The 15,303-nt window shown below is 52.1% G+C and overlaps 5 protein-coding genes across 5 annotated transcripts; 2 read left to right on the forward strand and 3 right to left on the reverse strand.

Moving 5' to 3' along the window:
* Nucleotides 1-188: 188 nt before the first annotated feature.
* SMAC4_02301 (uncharacterized protein) lies at nucleotides 189-1,217 on the reverse strand. The gene is made up of 2 exons (XM_066089743.1): nucleotides 1,053-1,217; nucleotides 189-996 (listed from the first exon to the last, which is right to left on the reverse strand). Exons 1-2 carry the CDS (start codon nucleotides 1,142-1,144, stop codon nucleotides 558-560), a joined length of 531 nt encoding a protein of 176 aa, XP_065947216.1. The 5' UTR covers nucleotides 1,145-1,217; the 3' UTR covers nucleotides 189-557.
* A 690-nt stretch (nucleotides 1,218-1,907) lies between these two features.
* SMAC4_02302 (uncharacterized protein) lies at nucleotides 1,908-6,179 on the forward strand (the record flags this gene model as incomplete). Its single annotated transcript, XM_024655188.2, has 1 exon — nucleotides 1,908-6,179. One exon carries the CDS (start codon nucleotides 1,908-1,910, stop codon nucleotides 6,105-6,107), a length of 4,200 nt encoding a protein of 1,399 aa, XP_024511104.2. The 3' UTR covers nucleotides 6,108-6,179.
* A 1,016-nt stretch (nucleotides 6,180-7,195) lies between these two features.
* On the reverse strand, nucleotides 7,196-8,378 carry SMAC4_12756 (uncharacterized protein; the record flags this gene model as incomplete). Its single annotated transcript, XM_024655189.2, has 3 exons — nucleotides 7,196-7,256; nucleotides 7,473-7,621; nucleotides 7,905-8,378. The coding sequence occupies 2 exons, from the start codon at nucleotides 8,376-8,378 to the stop codon at nucleotides 7,535-7,537; spliced, it is 561 nt and encodes a 186-aa protein (XP_024511105.1). The 3' UTR covers nucleotides 7,196-7,256; nucleotides 7,473-7,534.
* A 1,828-nt stretch (nucleotides 8,379-10,206) lies between these two features.
* On the reverse strand, nucleotides 10,207-10,362 carry SMAC4_13840 (uncharacterized protein; the record flags this gene model as incomplete). The annotated part of the gene is made up of 1 exon (XM_066091649.1): nucleotides 10,207-10,362. One exon carries the CDS (start codon nucleotides 10,360-10,362, stop codon nucleotides 10,207-10,209), a length of 156 nt encoding a protein of 51 aa, XP_065947217.1.
* Nucleotides 10,288-13,740, forward strand: SMAC4_02303 (uncharacterized protein). Its single transcript, XM_066089744.1, has 6 exons — nucleotides 10,288-10,994; nucleotides 11,073-11,338; nucleotides 11,403-12,068; nucleotides 12,139-12,435; nucleotides 12,499-12,813; nucleotides 12,882-13,740. Exons 1-6 carry the CDS (start codon nucleotides 10,685-10,687, stop codon nucleotides 13,395-13,397), a joined length of 2,370 nt encoding a protein of 789 aa, XP_065947218.1. The 5' UTR covers nucleotides 10,288-10,684; the 3' UTR covers nucleotides 13,398-13,740.
* The last annotated feature ends 1,563 nt before the right edge of the window (nucleotides 13,741-15,303 follow it).

Genomic DNA, 15,303 nt, shown 5'->3' on the forward strand with positions numbered 1-15,303 from the left:
GTTGCCGGTATACTTTGTTCTATGCTTTATTAGCATCACAGCATACTCACCCAGGGAATAGTATGTACGGTACTTGTACTGTTCATCAAAAAGCACAGCGATAAGTTCCCCTGCACTGACTACCTTCATCTTGTTATCCTCGTAGTCACCTGTTCGTTGAGATGGCGTCCCATCACACCGAACCAAGTTTGAAGAAGGCTGATATAACACCATCAATACGTACAGTCGTAGAGCCGGGACGCCCGCGTAGTTGACTTTGAAGATTTCCTCAACCTAATGAGAAAAAACAGACAAGACTATGTCCTTCCTGTATACGGAGCTTTTTGTCTTCCTCAGCCAAAAGTCCATTTCACACATTCAGATAGACCACCATAATCGTATTTGATGCGGAATGTTGCGAAGCCAAGACGCAAATGAAGTGCACGACGCTCCATTTTGAGTCCCCATAATTGAGTGGTCAGTCTCAAATCATTTGAGGTCATTGACTCCAATAACCTATCCTTTCTCCTTCCCTTTCACTTAACCCTCCCAAAATGTTCTCTTTTCCAGTTCAGCACCTACTCATCCTCCTCAACAACCTCCTCCCCGTAATTCTCCTCCTCCTTAGCCGCCTTTTCCTCCGCTTTACTCTTTCCACCAGAAGCCGCAGCCGCACGCTTGTTGTCCTCCTCCATTCTTTGGGTGAGTTCCCGGTTGATGTCGTCTTGGAAAGTGGCGGCGATTTGACGGAGGGAGTGCAGGTATTTGGCGCGGTCGGAGGTGCTCATTGGTGATGATGAGGTTGAGGTTGAAGTGGTAGGGACATTTTTGGTGAGGGTGAAGGGGGCGGAGGGAGAGAGGGAGGAGGAGTTTGTGTAGGTTGCTGTGAAGGTGGTCGAGGGCGCCATTTTTAGATGTTGTGTTGTTTGAGTATGGTTGTCTCGTTTTGTTGATGAGAGTTTTGAGTGAAGTACTTGTGAAAGGCGCGAGTAAAATGATGTTCTTGGTGGTATTTGACTGATCTCCTTGTTAACAATGTCATGATGCTAGACTGTTAGAATATTTATACGTACAACAGGCTTTTTCCAGTAATCTGATCTTCCAATGACGAGGTTGTTTTTATTTTTATCGAGATCAGATTCTCACCTACGGTACCGTAGCCCATCGATGTGAAAAGCAAACCTCAAAATGCATCTCATCAAAAGTGTCCACTGAATGCACCCAATGCACGTTCGCGAGACTGCCGCCCTATGGCACCCCCACTGACGTTAACTGCGGGGCATTAAGTCATCCCCACCAAAAGCGTTCCATCGTGATTTCGTGAGGAACAATTTAGGGCGATCTAGCCCCTGACTCTGCCTGCCAAGCATCAAACAAACCCCGTTGGTTCTGCAAGAGGAAGGTTTGATGACTAGGCTCTAGGTAAGCACACTGGAAGTGGGAAGTGGGAATGAGGAGAAAATCGAGGCTCGGAGCAAGGTGCCGTGGAATGCTTGGAATGGAAAGAGAAGTGAGGTGAAAGGGAGCCCCAAACATGGCCGATGGGAACGGGGATCAGCGCTTGTGATGTCGTACGCAATCATACTTTTCTTACAATGCATGTTCCCTTTTCCAATCTTTTATCTACCTCAGACTTTCCCATTCTCTTTTTGGACATTTCAGCAATTACATCTACTTGTCGCATACTTTTCGTCCACTATTCACATGTTCAATGGCTTGACCACCGATATCAACAAATCCCAATACATAACTGATGGGCTTCTTTTATAGATATCCGGGTTAGCAAGATGTGAAAGAACCCCCATCCGAAACCAGGCCATTCAGTAAACGACGGATGATCCATCACAAAACACGATAGGAGGACCAACAGAACGGGAGCATTGAGAAGGGAACTGAAAGCACCACTGAATGAGCTGCAGCAGTCAACAATGCAATCCACAAGAGGCACCCCGGGACCCACGCAGAGGGCTCCAGGGAGCTTCTCACCGCTGCCGGCCATCACTAACTCCACTGGAGGTGTTAATGCGGATGGTATAGTCCGTCCCCATCGTCCGTCTCCGGGTCCGGTGCGCATGATCTCAGCCTCCACCTCCAGCAACGACGACCTCACGCCATTGACCATCCCTCGCTCAGCCAACCAGTCTACCGCCCCGTCGCCCCAGCCGGGAGGAGGTCTAGGCGCATCAGGATTTGGAGGAAGGCCAGCAGGAGGAGCATCACCCGAACGACGAGGAGTAGGAGGAGGAACAACACCAACACCAACCCCCGGCCGCGAATCATCCGCGACTCCTATCTACAGCAGCTTCACCTCCCAGGCCAACAGCGCCACCACCCCGAGTCTCCAGACCAACTTCTCGCGACCCACCCTATCAAACACCGCCGCCCTGTCCGCCGCCGCCGCCCGCTCCGTCGCCGGGACACATTCCCCGATCGATACGGCCCCCCGAAACGGGCCCTCTCCCCTGACCCTCCCGCCGACCAGCGCAACAACGTCCTCCACGCCCACTTCCTTCGCCGGCAGGGTAGGCGCACACTCGCGCAAACACTCGGCGAACGCGGGCCTGTTCGAGCCTACCCTGCCCTCGACGAGCACCTCCAACCTTGGTCAGTTCCAAGCCGACTCGCCCAAACTCGGCCCGACGGCGCAACGAGACATGTCCGCCAGCCACATTGCTGCGCAGGCAGCCGTCTCCAAGTCGCAGCTTATCCAGCAACAGCAGCAACAACAGCAGCAGCAGCAGCAGCAACAGGCACCGACGTATGCGCATCAACACCTCCTTCATCTACAACACCGTCAGCGGTCGCAAACGATACCTCCATCAACCGAGCATAATGAACAGACTTCGGTCGCGAACAAGCGCATAAGCGGCGGTCCAATGAGCCCTCCGATGTTGAGCTTGACAGAGGCGAGCGCGCCGAGGGATAACGTGTTTGGAAGTCAAGGCTATCACAACGGCCTCCCCGGAAACCATACCCTTGCTGCTACGGCGGCCGCGAACGTGGTGTTCCCGCGATCGGCGCAATCGTCGCCCAAACTGCCCACCCAGTCGACGAACCCCTTGACACCCACTCCACCGCCTGTCGTCGCCGAGAAACCCGTCGTCAAGTCGGAAAAGAGCAAGGTCAAGCTGTTTTCACGCCCTGGCAAGTCCAGCTCGAAGGGGGAATCATCCAAGGATAAACCACTGCCTAGTCCCGGAAAGCTAGGACATGCCTTTTCGAACCTACAACGGGCCAACTTCAGCACTACGAGTCTCGAATCGACTATGCAGCCATTCTACGCCCATGGCAACTCCTCAACCGCCACGATACGGCCAGCCGAAGCTACGGAGAAGGAAGTGAAAGAGAAGGAGAAGAAGCATGGGCATTTCTTGAAACGACAAAAGGAAAAGCTGATAGAGGCATATCACCTACCGCTGTCGTCAGCTTCGAGTAACTCCAGACCTACAGACCCTACGGCTCCCAGCAGTTTGTACAACTTCAACTTGCCAGCAAGTCCAGGTCCAGGCAGCAATGCGTTTAAATCCGGTCTTGATTTGCGACACGGCGGTCGTGCACTGCGCGAGAAGAAGAACAAGGAGGACAAAAGCCTTGACGACGCGGCCTCGAGCTACAACCCTGGAGGCGACTGGCCTGGTCCAAGTAGCGTGAGCTCTGCCAGTGGCACTCTGGCTTCAGCCCTCTTCCACAATGAGCCGTTTGACAGCCAAAAGTTCGGGCTCAACAATATGACCCTCGATGACGCCTGGCCGTTTCTCAGGGCCAAGCTGCTTGTCATCTTTGAGGCCGAGGACCTTCGTCTCCCTGTAGAGGATCTAAATCGTATTGTGACGATGCATATCCAGTACTGCATAACGCGGCGCAGTCCAAATATCATTATTGAGGACATCCGGGACTTTCTCACCACGGGGTTCTCGAGTCTTGACCAGAGTCTGAAGAAGACGCAGGAAGACCGGCTGATTCCTGCCCTTGTCGAGCTTTGGATCTTCACATTTACCAGTATCCTACCGTATCTGCAAGCCGTCTTTCTACCGTTGGACATGGAATTTGCCGGCAACGGGCCCTTGATGACACCAGACCAGGCCCGTGATTTCTGGGGTGGTGTCCCAGCTAGTTTCGGCGTCAGCATACCGGCCTCATCTGTCCTTGACATACGAAGACTGGTTCTCCTTTCCTTCCGAGATATCGTTATTATTCCTCGCTACGACACACTAAAGATCATGTTCTCGCGCCTCTCGCTCGAGTTCCTACCGCAGAACCTGGCCAACATGGCCCTCTCCTCTCCGGTCCCCGTTCCCACTTCTGGGTTTCAAAACATGGCTCATAACCAAGGCAGTGTCTATCAGTCCGCGCTCTCGACCTCGCCCTCGCAAGAGTCGCAGCTTTCGATGTCCTTCGCTGGTAGTCTCCCAGCAACAATGACATTAGGCATGGGCGCCGGCTTCGGTGCTGCCCCTCCACGGCCGAACACCTCCATGTCCAACCCTGTTGGCGCTATCGATCCCTCTTACGCAAGCTATAGCAGCAACGGCATGGGCATGGGCACCGGCGGCGGCGATACCACTCCGGGAAGCGGTAACCGTTCGCGAACCATTAGTAACGTCAGCTTCGGTAGCGACCACGGCAACGGCAACCGTCCTTTCACTCCAAGCAGCATCCAAGCCCTCGGCGCCGCCTCCGCCCAAGCCGCCATGTCCACCCCCAGCGGCGTTGGCATCGCGAACCTCAACCTCAACATGTCCCCACCCGTACAACAATTCCCACCGCACGTGGCGCCGAGCATAACCAGCATAGGAAGCAACTCCATCCATGGCAGTCTCCGCGACCCTACGGGTGGAAGAACCGCTGACCAAAACGTCGAAGACTCCAAGCAAGTCACGGAAATGGTCGGCCGCATGCTCCAATGCATGTCCGTCCTAGCCTCCGTTTCCGCACCCACCACTCCTTCAAACTTCTCGTCATCTTCTACATCCTTAGGACAAAACCCCCGCGCCTCCACTACCAACCTTTCTTTCCATAACACCTACTCCTCCTCGCAAACCTCAGTAGCAACAACAACCATGACCAACGCTACCGTCCCCGCCTCTCCTTCTGGGTCGTCCGCAGCCGGCGGCTTACCGCCCCTGGTACAAACTATGTCCTCGCCCTCGCAGTTTTCGTCTCCTTCATCGCCGGCTACACCAACAGCTAACAGCCCTGGGCCACTACCGCCTCGCCCGTCGATATCGAGTTTGAGTGCAAGCTTGGCTGGGTTTGGAAGTAGAGATAATGGTTTTGGCAGAGATAGTGTGCCCAACACACCCACTGGTACCGCCCCTCGAGATTCCGCGACGACCATCGCCGCTACTACCGCCGGTGGTATCTCCGCAAATGCGAACGGAGGTGGACCACCAGATGAATCCTCCCGCATGATCGAAGAACTCAACAAACTCCTCAAGCTGAACTGGCTCGGCCGTGGCCGAACCGGTCGTAACAGACGGGGAATAGTAGGTGGAAGAGTTAAACGTGCTGGAGCCGGGTCTGGGTCCGGGTCTGCTTTGGCGTTTTCTATGGGCGCTGGCTCGGGCTCTGGAATGGGCATGGGCTACGCCTCGTCCTACGGCGGTTATTCTGGTCATGGTCACGGAGGGGGATATGCAGGCTCGTCGTTAGGGACCGGACCGGCGGGTGTGAGCATGAATAGTCTGGGTACGATGGGGAGTATGAGTATTGGGACTGTGGGCAGTGGGTTTGGGGGTGGACTGCAAGGGCAGGCTGATAGGGATACAACACATAGAGGAGGAGGAATAGCGATGGGAGGGACGGGTTTAGGACTGGGTACTACCTCTACCTCCTCTGGTGTTGGGACAGGTACAGCAACAGCAAGTGGGGGGATGAGTAGTCCCCCTACTACCCTTGCTGCTGGTGGTGCTGGTACCGTTGGAGCTGGAGCTGCTCTTGCGCCTGCTGGTAGTGCCATGACTGGAGCTGGGGCTGGCATGGCTGGTGGAGCTGGCACTATCGGTGCCGGCGCCGCTATGCCTGGTCCCCCTACTACTGTTGGGCCCGCCGCTCCTGGTGTAAGTGGTGGCCCCGGTGCCGGATCATCATCATCAAATTCGAACTCGGAGGTTATGGTCGACAATTAGTGGATGGTGACCAAACCTTTGGAGAGATGGGCGCTTGGCTTTGGGATGGGGAATGGAAAGTAGGAACGAGAAATGAAAAAAAAAAAAAAAAATGAAAAAAAAACAAGCGGACTAAGTCGAGTCAGATACCCTGAGAAATATGACGAGATTTTCTCTTCTTTGCTTTATAAGAAGTAAAATAATCGACACGAGGGTTAGTTAATGGAAGAAGGACGACGGAGTTGGTACGGCGAAATCTGGGCTTCTAGGTAGATCGGTTTTTTGGGCATTTACATTTCTTAGGTATCACGCAAACATCTATATACATGTACATAATATTTCTTCTGTTCTGCCTTGGTCTGCTTTGGTTTTGATGAAAGATGATGGTGCACTTGGTATTCAAGGTCAATGGATGGGTGAAGAAGGATGTTTGTTGTTGGCGTCTCCGTGAATGAGAATGTCGGTCGATGTCTCGTAGGATCATAGATAGGTAGGTTGGGAGAAATCACTCGGTCAGTCGGTTGCTGTTGGTGTTGGATAGCATGGCATCCTTGACGGTCGTGGAACAGGCAACAGTCATCTCCAGCAAAAAAAGAGCCAGCACACTACATATGCCCATCGTGGATGGTTGGAGGTCTGGATGATAAGTTCAGTTCGCTCTTTGAAAAGTTATGATCTGACCGATTGAGCTTAGATACCTAAGGTTCAAGATCGAAACAGGCTTGTGATGGAAGCATGATACCAACGCACGACCTTCAGAAATCTGTGTCGCTACACATCGCCGTAGAAGCAACTTTACCATATTGATCACCAGAGGAATGATGAGGCAGCAGTGTTTTTAATGATCAATTTATTTTTCTATCTAATGAAAGCCCTCCAGGACGAAAAGATGTGACCTCCACTGATTCCCACATATCTTTGACATCAGAATGATCTCTCAACGTGGGTGCCCAGCAATGGGTCGAAAAGTGATTTCTCTATGCCAGAGCGAAAACATTCATATCCATGGGAAGATGATGTGAATGTCGATTCGACACGCCGTGAAGCGCGTCTGCTGGCAAAAACAATTGTGCGGACATTTGGTCACTTGGGAGAAGAGGAAGCAAAATTGTATCTGAACGTTTCATTGGTCTATCTAATGATGTTTTGATTTATGGTAGATGTTCTGTACTTTGGATCTGTTAGCTGATGCTCGCAAGACAAAAGACTGCTCAAAACAACAAGTGCTCTATGATCCAATCAGACATCCAAGGAAGACTTCGCCCTCATCTGACCCCGAGAAAGGCTCGTAGGTGGGGTCTCGAGTGGAAACTGCGAATGTAGGAAATCTTCATCATAAGGATCGGGGGGTGTTATGTGTGCAAGCTTCACAAAGTGTGAACTAACCTTTTGATGAAGTTGTGTTATGATCCAACTGTCGTGGTTAGTCGTCACACGTGTTGTCTGTCTCAGGAAGAGAAAGCAGAAGCAACGGAAGGACACGAAAACACCTTTATGTATGCAGAGAGCCAGGCTCGAGAAGATTCTGTTTCGGTCTGCGGTAGAGTCAGCAAGAATGTTTGCGAAAACTGCTGTGGATACGCGCGTGGGTAAGGATTGATGAAAATATGAATAAGTGCAATCCGCTTCAGTCAGAAAATATTACTGGCAAGCAACAGGCCGACTCCCGTAGGAGGAAGCCCGAAACAGAGCAGTGGTCGTTCATGGTCGATTCAGCATGGAAAGAAGTTTCTGAAGTTATCATCATCCGAAAGCGGATGCTGGGAATTGTGCGAAAGGTGATAGTGTGAGTGGAAGAAATGGGGAGTTGAAGCTTACCTCGTTGATTGCCATGGCAGTTGTCGTTGACCTACCGTGAATGCTGTGATCGCGTGTGGAAGATTTGACAGGATGTCGCACAGCCTTGCCTCCAAGAAGAAGCAAGATGCTGCGGGCAGATATATGAACACGCAATGAAGCGGTTCCTGCCAGCTCGGCAGACATTAAATCATTGCGCACCCGGCGTAACAATCGAAGGAATGCGTGAGCTCGAGAGAATCGCGGCGCTTGCGATTGTTGGTTTCTGAGGAAGGGAAGAAAAAATAAGGTTGCGTTGGCGACAAATGGAGAGTTCAAATACTCCTGCGCGGGAACCGATAACGATAACGAAAATTTAGGTGGGGTCGGTGAGTTCCAGGCGGGAGACAGAATGGAAGCGCGCAGAACACAGACACGTGGAGACACACGTGATGTTTGGTTCCACCTCTTATCAACTCGCCCGCTGCAAGGGCCCACCAACGGGCCGGTGCCCATCAGCCATCAATCATCAGCCATCGCCGGCCACCGCCATCGCAGCAAGAGCCGGGACCACTGCACTGTTCGTTGAGCCGGGAACAACTAAGATGGAAGGGGGCTGGACAGCAATGTTTTGAGTTATGTCAGTCCCAGGCAGTCTTTTGGTCAGCCAACTTAAAAAAGACATCCGTTTCTAAAGCTCTTATCGTGTATGTATCTTAACTTCTCTCTACCTATATCACCAGTAGTGTTCACTCCTTAGGTTCCATGTACGAGGGGACCTCACGCTTCACAGGGTGTGGTATCGCGCCTGGACCAACCGCCGACACCCCCTTTTCAGTTTTTTAGCTTCTCAGACGTAGCAGGGTTAGGGTTTTTGGTCTCAGTTTAAAGGCTGTTGCAAGCCCGCTCTTTCAACGTCGCTTCTCCGTGAGTTCAGCATTCGGTTGGCGCCTCTTTGAAAATCCGCCTTGTCCAAAACTACCTACTTCTTCTCCTTCGTCAGTTGCTTGTAATTACCAAGTGCCATGAAAAAGTTTCTCTGCGCCTGGGGCCGGAATCGGTAATTCGGGTGGTGATTTCCGTGGATGCATGAGGATATTGAGGATGGCTTAGTGCACGGAGCACGGGCAACAACTCTCTGCTGTTGGTTGAAAGACCCAAGTTTGACACCTTGGTATGTGATGAAGATTAGGCGTTCGTTGAATAATGAGAAATATTCCGTGAAAGGGTTCAAGCTGTTCTCGAGGGTGTCTGGCGACTATCACATGAAGATGTTTAACATTTGTAAATCATTGGGACAACGATTCTCGATTTCAATAGTATGCGGTTTCGAGATCTAGACAAAATAACGCTGCTCGTGCGTGGAAAGTCATCAGATAGAAGCTCATTTCTTGTACAAAACTGAGCTCCCGTGATTATCTGCAGCATCCAGTGCAGTGCAGTGCAGTGCAGTGCAGTGTTGACCTAACACAGAAAGATATTTAACGAGCTCGGTTCAGTTCGAATCTCAGATAATACCAAACTTCTCAATGGAAAATCTAATCCGACAGGAAAAATGAAGTGACAAGTTTTCAGCGAAAAAGACTCTCTTCTCCGCCCGTCATCACCGGTCGGTCATCAGAACCCCAACAGATACCCTCCTTCTTTGTACCCCCGGGGTCCACAGCTGCCTCATCCAGCTTGCCCGCCAAGGACCCCCGACCGGTCGAAACCAACCAAGAGCCCCAGAAACAACTCCAACTCTTTTTGACGGGACTCCCGTCTGCCCAGGTCCAGGTCCCAGACTCCCTGACTCCCATACCTCGCCAGTCCCATAAAAACTCCCAGTCAAGCAGCAGCCCAGAGTCGACGGACGGGAGATCCACACAACCTTACCCTTCCCAATCATCCCCAAACCTCAATCCACCTCCGACTCCGACAAGTCCACGACACGTCGTTGCTCTCGTTGTATCCCTCATCTCAGCTTGCAGGAGGTCCAAGTGTGCTTTGTCGCTCACCTTTATTCTCTCTTTCTCCAGTCTCCAGTCTTCCCATCCTCGCCAACGGGAAATCCTCCTAATTCATTCCACCACCTATTTCGTTGTGGTGCATTGCCGCATCGGCATACCTAATAGTAGCCTCTGGCCTGCCTACCTCTCACACTGCCACTCTGGTCACCTCAGCTCGCTTTGGTACCTATTTACCAACGTACACCTATCAGCCCGCCGGACCAGGCCCGCTTCGTCTCTTCTTGCGTGTCAGATCGCTCGGGGGGCACTCTCTGTGCTTACTCAACACTGGTCCCTGGTTGACTTTCGACCGACTTGGATCTACCCTTTGCCCACTGTCTCCCCCAACTTTCCGCTCACGGTGCTCGTCGCGCGACCGCCGCCGCCAGACAAGGCCCCCGTCGCTGGCTGTGAGTGCACATACACACCACCAAGACCTGCCACTCCCGCCGCCTTCCCAGCTTGAAGCCTGTCCGAGGTGATCTGGATCTTTCCGATCGCCAGGTCCGCATCAAAGGAACCGACACGGTGCCTGTTGTCGTCGCCGTCGTCGCTGTCGCATCCCCGGCCACCCTCAAAACGCTTACACGACAGCAGTTGTCCAGCACACGCCATATTTAGCTGCCTCTCGACCGCCCGTCGACCGCCACCCGATTGAAGCGGCATTGTGATACGCGCGCGCGCGCCCAGACAAGGAAACAGACCGACCAACGCCTCTGCCGGCCCTCGCGGCAACCCCCGTACCAACAACCTGGTTACACTTCGTATGCGATAGCGCGGAGGAAGTCACGTCGATATCCACGCTGTGGATAGTCGACAGCACAGTGGAAAGAGATGATGGCTAGCATGCCAATGGGTCCCTCCTTTTCGCCGCACCCCGGCGGAATGCAACAACATCCGGGAGCTCCTCCCGGTCACCACATGGCTCCGGGCATGGCCCACAACCCCAGCCAACCCGGCGCAAACCCCGCCATGACCCATCAGATGGTAGCACACCTAGGTGTCTCCGGCCCCGGCCCCCAGATCAGCGCCGGCGCTCTCATGGGAGGAATGCCGCCCGGCACTCCCAACGCCCATGCTGCCATGCAGCATTTGAACCCCCAGCAGATGGTGGCATACCAACAGCAGATGAACGGAATGGCCTGTACGTTTTGCCTTCCTTTTCCTATAATCCTCTTGTCGCTTGCTTGGACACCATAAACTAACCAAAACGTATCTCCAGTTCCCAACAACCAAGCCATGCAGCAACAGTTGCAACAAGTTAGGCTCCAGCAGTTGCAACAGGCGCAACACCAAAGGATGATGGCCCAGCAGGCTCAGTATAACAACCTGGGAGGCATGCCAATGGGTGTCCCCGGTATGGGCCAGATGAATCCTCATGTGGCTCAGTTAATGCAGCAGAGGCGCGCAATGGGAGGCCCTATGCCAATGACCCATCAGATGCAACAGCATCTGGCAGCGCAACAGCACGCAGGGCAGGGAATGAATGTAAGAGCTCGAGAGTCCCGTTGCGAAAGGTGGTAAGTTGCGAGGATGCTAACGGTATATATAGCCCAATCTCATAGCCCAGCAGTTGGCGATGCAGCAACAGCAGCAGCAACAACAACTTCAACAGCAGCAGCAACAACAGATGGCCCAACAGGGAAACAACCCCGGCCAGCACCCGATCAACCCCCAAGGCCCAGGCGTCGCCATGCAGGCTCAGCTGGCCGCTCTTCATACGCAACAGACTCACGCCCAACAGTCGGCGGCAGTTCAGGCAGCTCAGGCCCAGGCCCAGGCCCAGGCCCAGGCGCAACAAGGAGGGCCGGGGCAGCCACAGCAGCAACAGCAACAACCGCAGGCCCAACAGCCTCAACAGCCACCTCAACAACAGCCGGGTCAGCCTCAACAGCCTAATCAGCAGCAACCACAAGTTCAGCCAGGCCCAGGGGTAAACGGACCAGCGCAGAACCAGGGACCTGCTCAGGGCCCTACACAGCAGCCGAACGCCCAGCAGCAGGTTTCTCCTCAGACGCCGCAGACAACACAAGCTCAGCAGCAGCAACAACAACAACAACAACAACAACAACAACAACAACAACAACTCGCTCAGCAAGTCCAAGCAGCCAATGTTGCCAATCTGTTGCAGCAGCAAAAGCGTGTGGATAGCGCAAACTTGAAGGGCCAGTGCTTGCTCAAGCTCAACTTGTTCAATGAGCATTTAAATGGATTCACGGTAAGCTTACGCGTTGAGCATCTCTATTTCCAACGCGAGGTCCATTCTTGCTGACATTGCTGCTATGAAGGGTTCCCAAGGTGCAGACGGCTTGAAGTACTGGCACCAATTTGTCCAGCGGTTCTTCTCACAAAAAGGCGTCTTCCGTCAGACGTTCAAGAAGGGTGAAGATGACGCTGCCGATCCCAAGCCTTACGAGATTGACTATGCAGCCTTGCCGCGATTCTTCAATGTGCATTTCGAAAGTGGCGTATCAAAAATGCAGCTGGTCATGCAGGGGACGACAGACAGGTCGTTGCCCCATGACGGCCATTTCGTTGAAATCGCCAAGGCGAGTGTCTTCTACTGGTTTGACCAGGGATCGCATGTAAGTCGGAGAGCCCTTAACTTGAACCCATATAGTGGCAGCATGCTTACCGATGTGATATAGGTCGTTCACAACGGAACCCTCCGGATCCAGTTCGACAGCGACCAAAATATCGAGCTTTTCGATTTTGTCGTTGAGAATTTCGAGGAGTACCATTCGCGGCGCGCGATTATCGAAGCTGCTCGGCCCTCGCATACTTGGATCAAGGAGTGGAGATCCCTGAATCCGCCCGACAGCAAGCAGTCTCCAGAGATGAGCAAAAAGGGCAAGCAGAGGCCGTATAAGAGCCCAGCCACACCGCCGCCTGATATTGCGCTCCCGGACTCTTGCGTGAAAATGGGCATGGGAATTCCAGAAGGCGTGTTTCAGTTCCTGGAGGTACGTGGTTGCAATACGCACTGTTCTGCAGGTACAATGTAACGCTAACTCGATGTTGTTTATTGCAGATGGCCGATATCATAGGCCAAATGAACCCCTTATTCACTTTCTCCCACGGCCATCCCGGAATTTCTCCGTATATTGCTCTTGAGCAGTATATGACCCAGATCGGGGGTCAAGCTCCCAATGTCAACGTCCAGGCGATGCCGCAAGGAGTCCCAAGGACGCCTGGCTATAACCAGTTCCCAATGGGTGCCAGTCCAGCAATGGCAAACCAGATGCTTCCTGGGTCTCCTCATATGGGCAGCCCGGCTCCCGGCCAGATGCAAGCGCCTGCCATGCAGCTTCAAGTCAGCCAGCAAGGCACCAACTCCAGTGGGCCGAGCGCAAATACTTCTCCTCAGCAAAACAACAAGAAGAGGAGAGCCTCCCAGGCGAAGCTCGAAGATGATGGTCCGACCTCGGCCCCGACACCGGCGACTATCGGTACACCTCAGATGCCGCAGATGAACGGCGTCCAGGTGAAGGCTAAGCATCCTCCAACGCCGAGGATGCAGAAACGCATGAAGAACAACCAAGGATAGAACTCGGAGCGTTCGTTGCCCAAGCTGTGGACGCCGGGTGACTCTCCTTTCATAAAATAAACAACAGAAGCTCTTTACGGTTGGTGTCTTGGCGTCTCGCTTGGTCTTTTTGACATGAGCTCGTTCAGACCTCTCGACTTCTTAGACATCCATAGCTGGGAAGTCCTGGGTTCTATTTCTTTGATCTTTTTCTTTCTGTTCACACACGCATGGGATTTTACATGACTGCATCCGGCTAAACTTTGTATTTGGGCCGGGGAAAGCATTCATTCTGGAATCGGACCATTTGCATATACCCCATTTTCTGGTTCACATGGGAATCACGTCAGTTCAAAGCGCATATGGGAGGAGACGGAGGAGTATCAAAAGAGGAGCGGGACCGTTGACGGAAGATGAAGAGGAGGCTAGGATAACAGATACACCAAGAGGTGGGAAGAAGAGTCGAACGGGAAGAGGCGGCAAGATATGGGAATCGAGATGGATGGAACGGAGGAGCAGAGAGGATAGAGTTTGAGGGAAGGGTCAGCTGAAGCAGGTGCTGGAATATACTTGGCTCGAGTTCATATGATAACCTTTGCACTCGAGGCAGGCGTTCTTTGACGCGTTCTGGTAGGCGTTCTGCAAGGCGAAGGAAGGATAGGAAGGCGTGCTTTTTTTGTACATCGCGTTTCCATTTCTTATTTTTTTTCCTCTTCTTTTATTTGGTTCCAAAGTTTGAGAAACCAACGCATTCCTACTACCTACTACCTATCCGTTTTCATTTTGCCTCGGGTTGATATATAGTGCCAGGAAAGAGTCTCTGTTCATTTTTGGTTTAGGCAAAGGAAAGAGAAGGGAAAAGAAGGAAAACGACATGCCGATAGGGAAGGAGTGAAGGCTCGGTTCACGGGATTGGGGACGACACACGTCCGAAGTATGGGATCAGTCTCTGGTGGCAACCAGTTGACTCGTCTCTGCCATCTAATTATTCCACTGCTCTCACTCCCCCTCCAGTCTTCTGGTCGGTCCCTGTTGGCGGTCGTCGTTTTCCGTTTAATTTTAATGATTTGGAGTCTTATGAGAGTGGTCGGCCGACTGTTGGGAAGGAATTGAAGACATTTGCAAAAAAAGGTGTTCTGAAAGAGAGAAGCGACAGAGACGCATAACATAGCGTATTACCACATAACCACATAACTTCCACTTTCCCTTCACATGGCTGTTGTTTTTGTTGCTGTCGTCATCGTGTTTATCAGTCTCTAATCGATGCTTCTGATACTTGTATCTTGAAAGAAAACACTGAGCGAGAACCAAGGATAAGAGGAGAGAGGGGAAAGGAGGCGCATTTTGTATCACGACTTTATGGTATTCGAGGTTAAGGTAGTTAAAGGAGACTTCCACGATTATCTCCCAGCGCTACCATATGAATGCTCCGGTGCTTCTTGTCTCTTACATATGGCTTCCACATCAATACAACGGCTTCTACCTAACACATAAAATTATGACGGGTGAACTTGAACTCAATCACTTGCGCTCCATCTTACCTTGCTCAAACACTGCACATCATGGGGACCGGAGTTACATGATACAACCAAGTAGTAGGTGTCATATCCAAATGCCAAATTTCAACTTAATTGTCTGATTTTCTTCTTCATTGCTGTATGTAGTCACTACGTACTGAATCCTAAGTTTGGCGGTTACGAGGTGAGACAAATCGGAATCTGTGACGCTCCATGGATGACCTATCTGGTTTTAACTCGTTCTCTTTGTTTTGCTGTGTGAGTTGTTGGTTCGTTGTTTCGTGTTCTGTTGTGTATTCTTCGTTCTCCATGATCTGTTTTTTTCTCTTTTCCCTCCCCTTCTTTCTTGTGGAGGATAGTTGTACAAAACCTGGCTCTTTGTGAACGAAGTTATGAACACAAATTACGAA

The sequence above is a fragment of the Sordaria macrospora genome, chromosome 5 (genome assembly GCF_033870435.1).
Source record: "Sordaria macrospora chromosome 5, complete sequence".
Lineage (NCBI taxonomy): Eukaryota > Fungi > Ascomycota > Sordariomycetes > Sordariales > Sordariaceae > Sordaria > Sordaria macrospora.

Excerpts from the sequence above, each read along its gene's own strand:
- SMAC4_02301 (XM_066089743.1), bottom strand. The coding sequence starts at position 1,144 with ATGGGCTACGGTACCGTAGGTGAGAATCTGATCTCGATAAAAATAAAA. Across the intron at positions 997-1,052 it reads ATTACTGGAAAAAGCCTGTT|TCAAATACCACCAAGAACAT; the intron begins GTACGTATAAAT and ends CAAGGAGATCAG.
- SMAC4_02303 (XM_066089744.1), top strand. The coding sequence starts at position 10,685 with ATGATGGCTAGCATGCCAATGGGTCCCTCCTTTTCGCCGCACCCCGGC. Across the intron at positions 10,995-11,072 it reads GCAGATGAACGGAATGGCCT|TTCCCAACAACCAAGCCATG; the intron begins GTACGTTTTGCC and ends ACGTATCTCCAG. Across the intron at positions 12,436-12,498 it reads GGTTTGACCAGGGATCGCAT|GTCGTTCACAACGGAACCCT; the intron begins GTAAGTCGGAGA and ends GATGTGATATAG.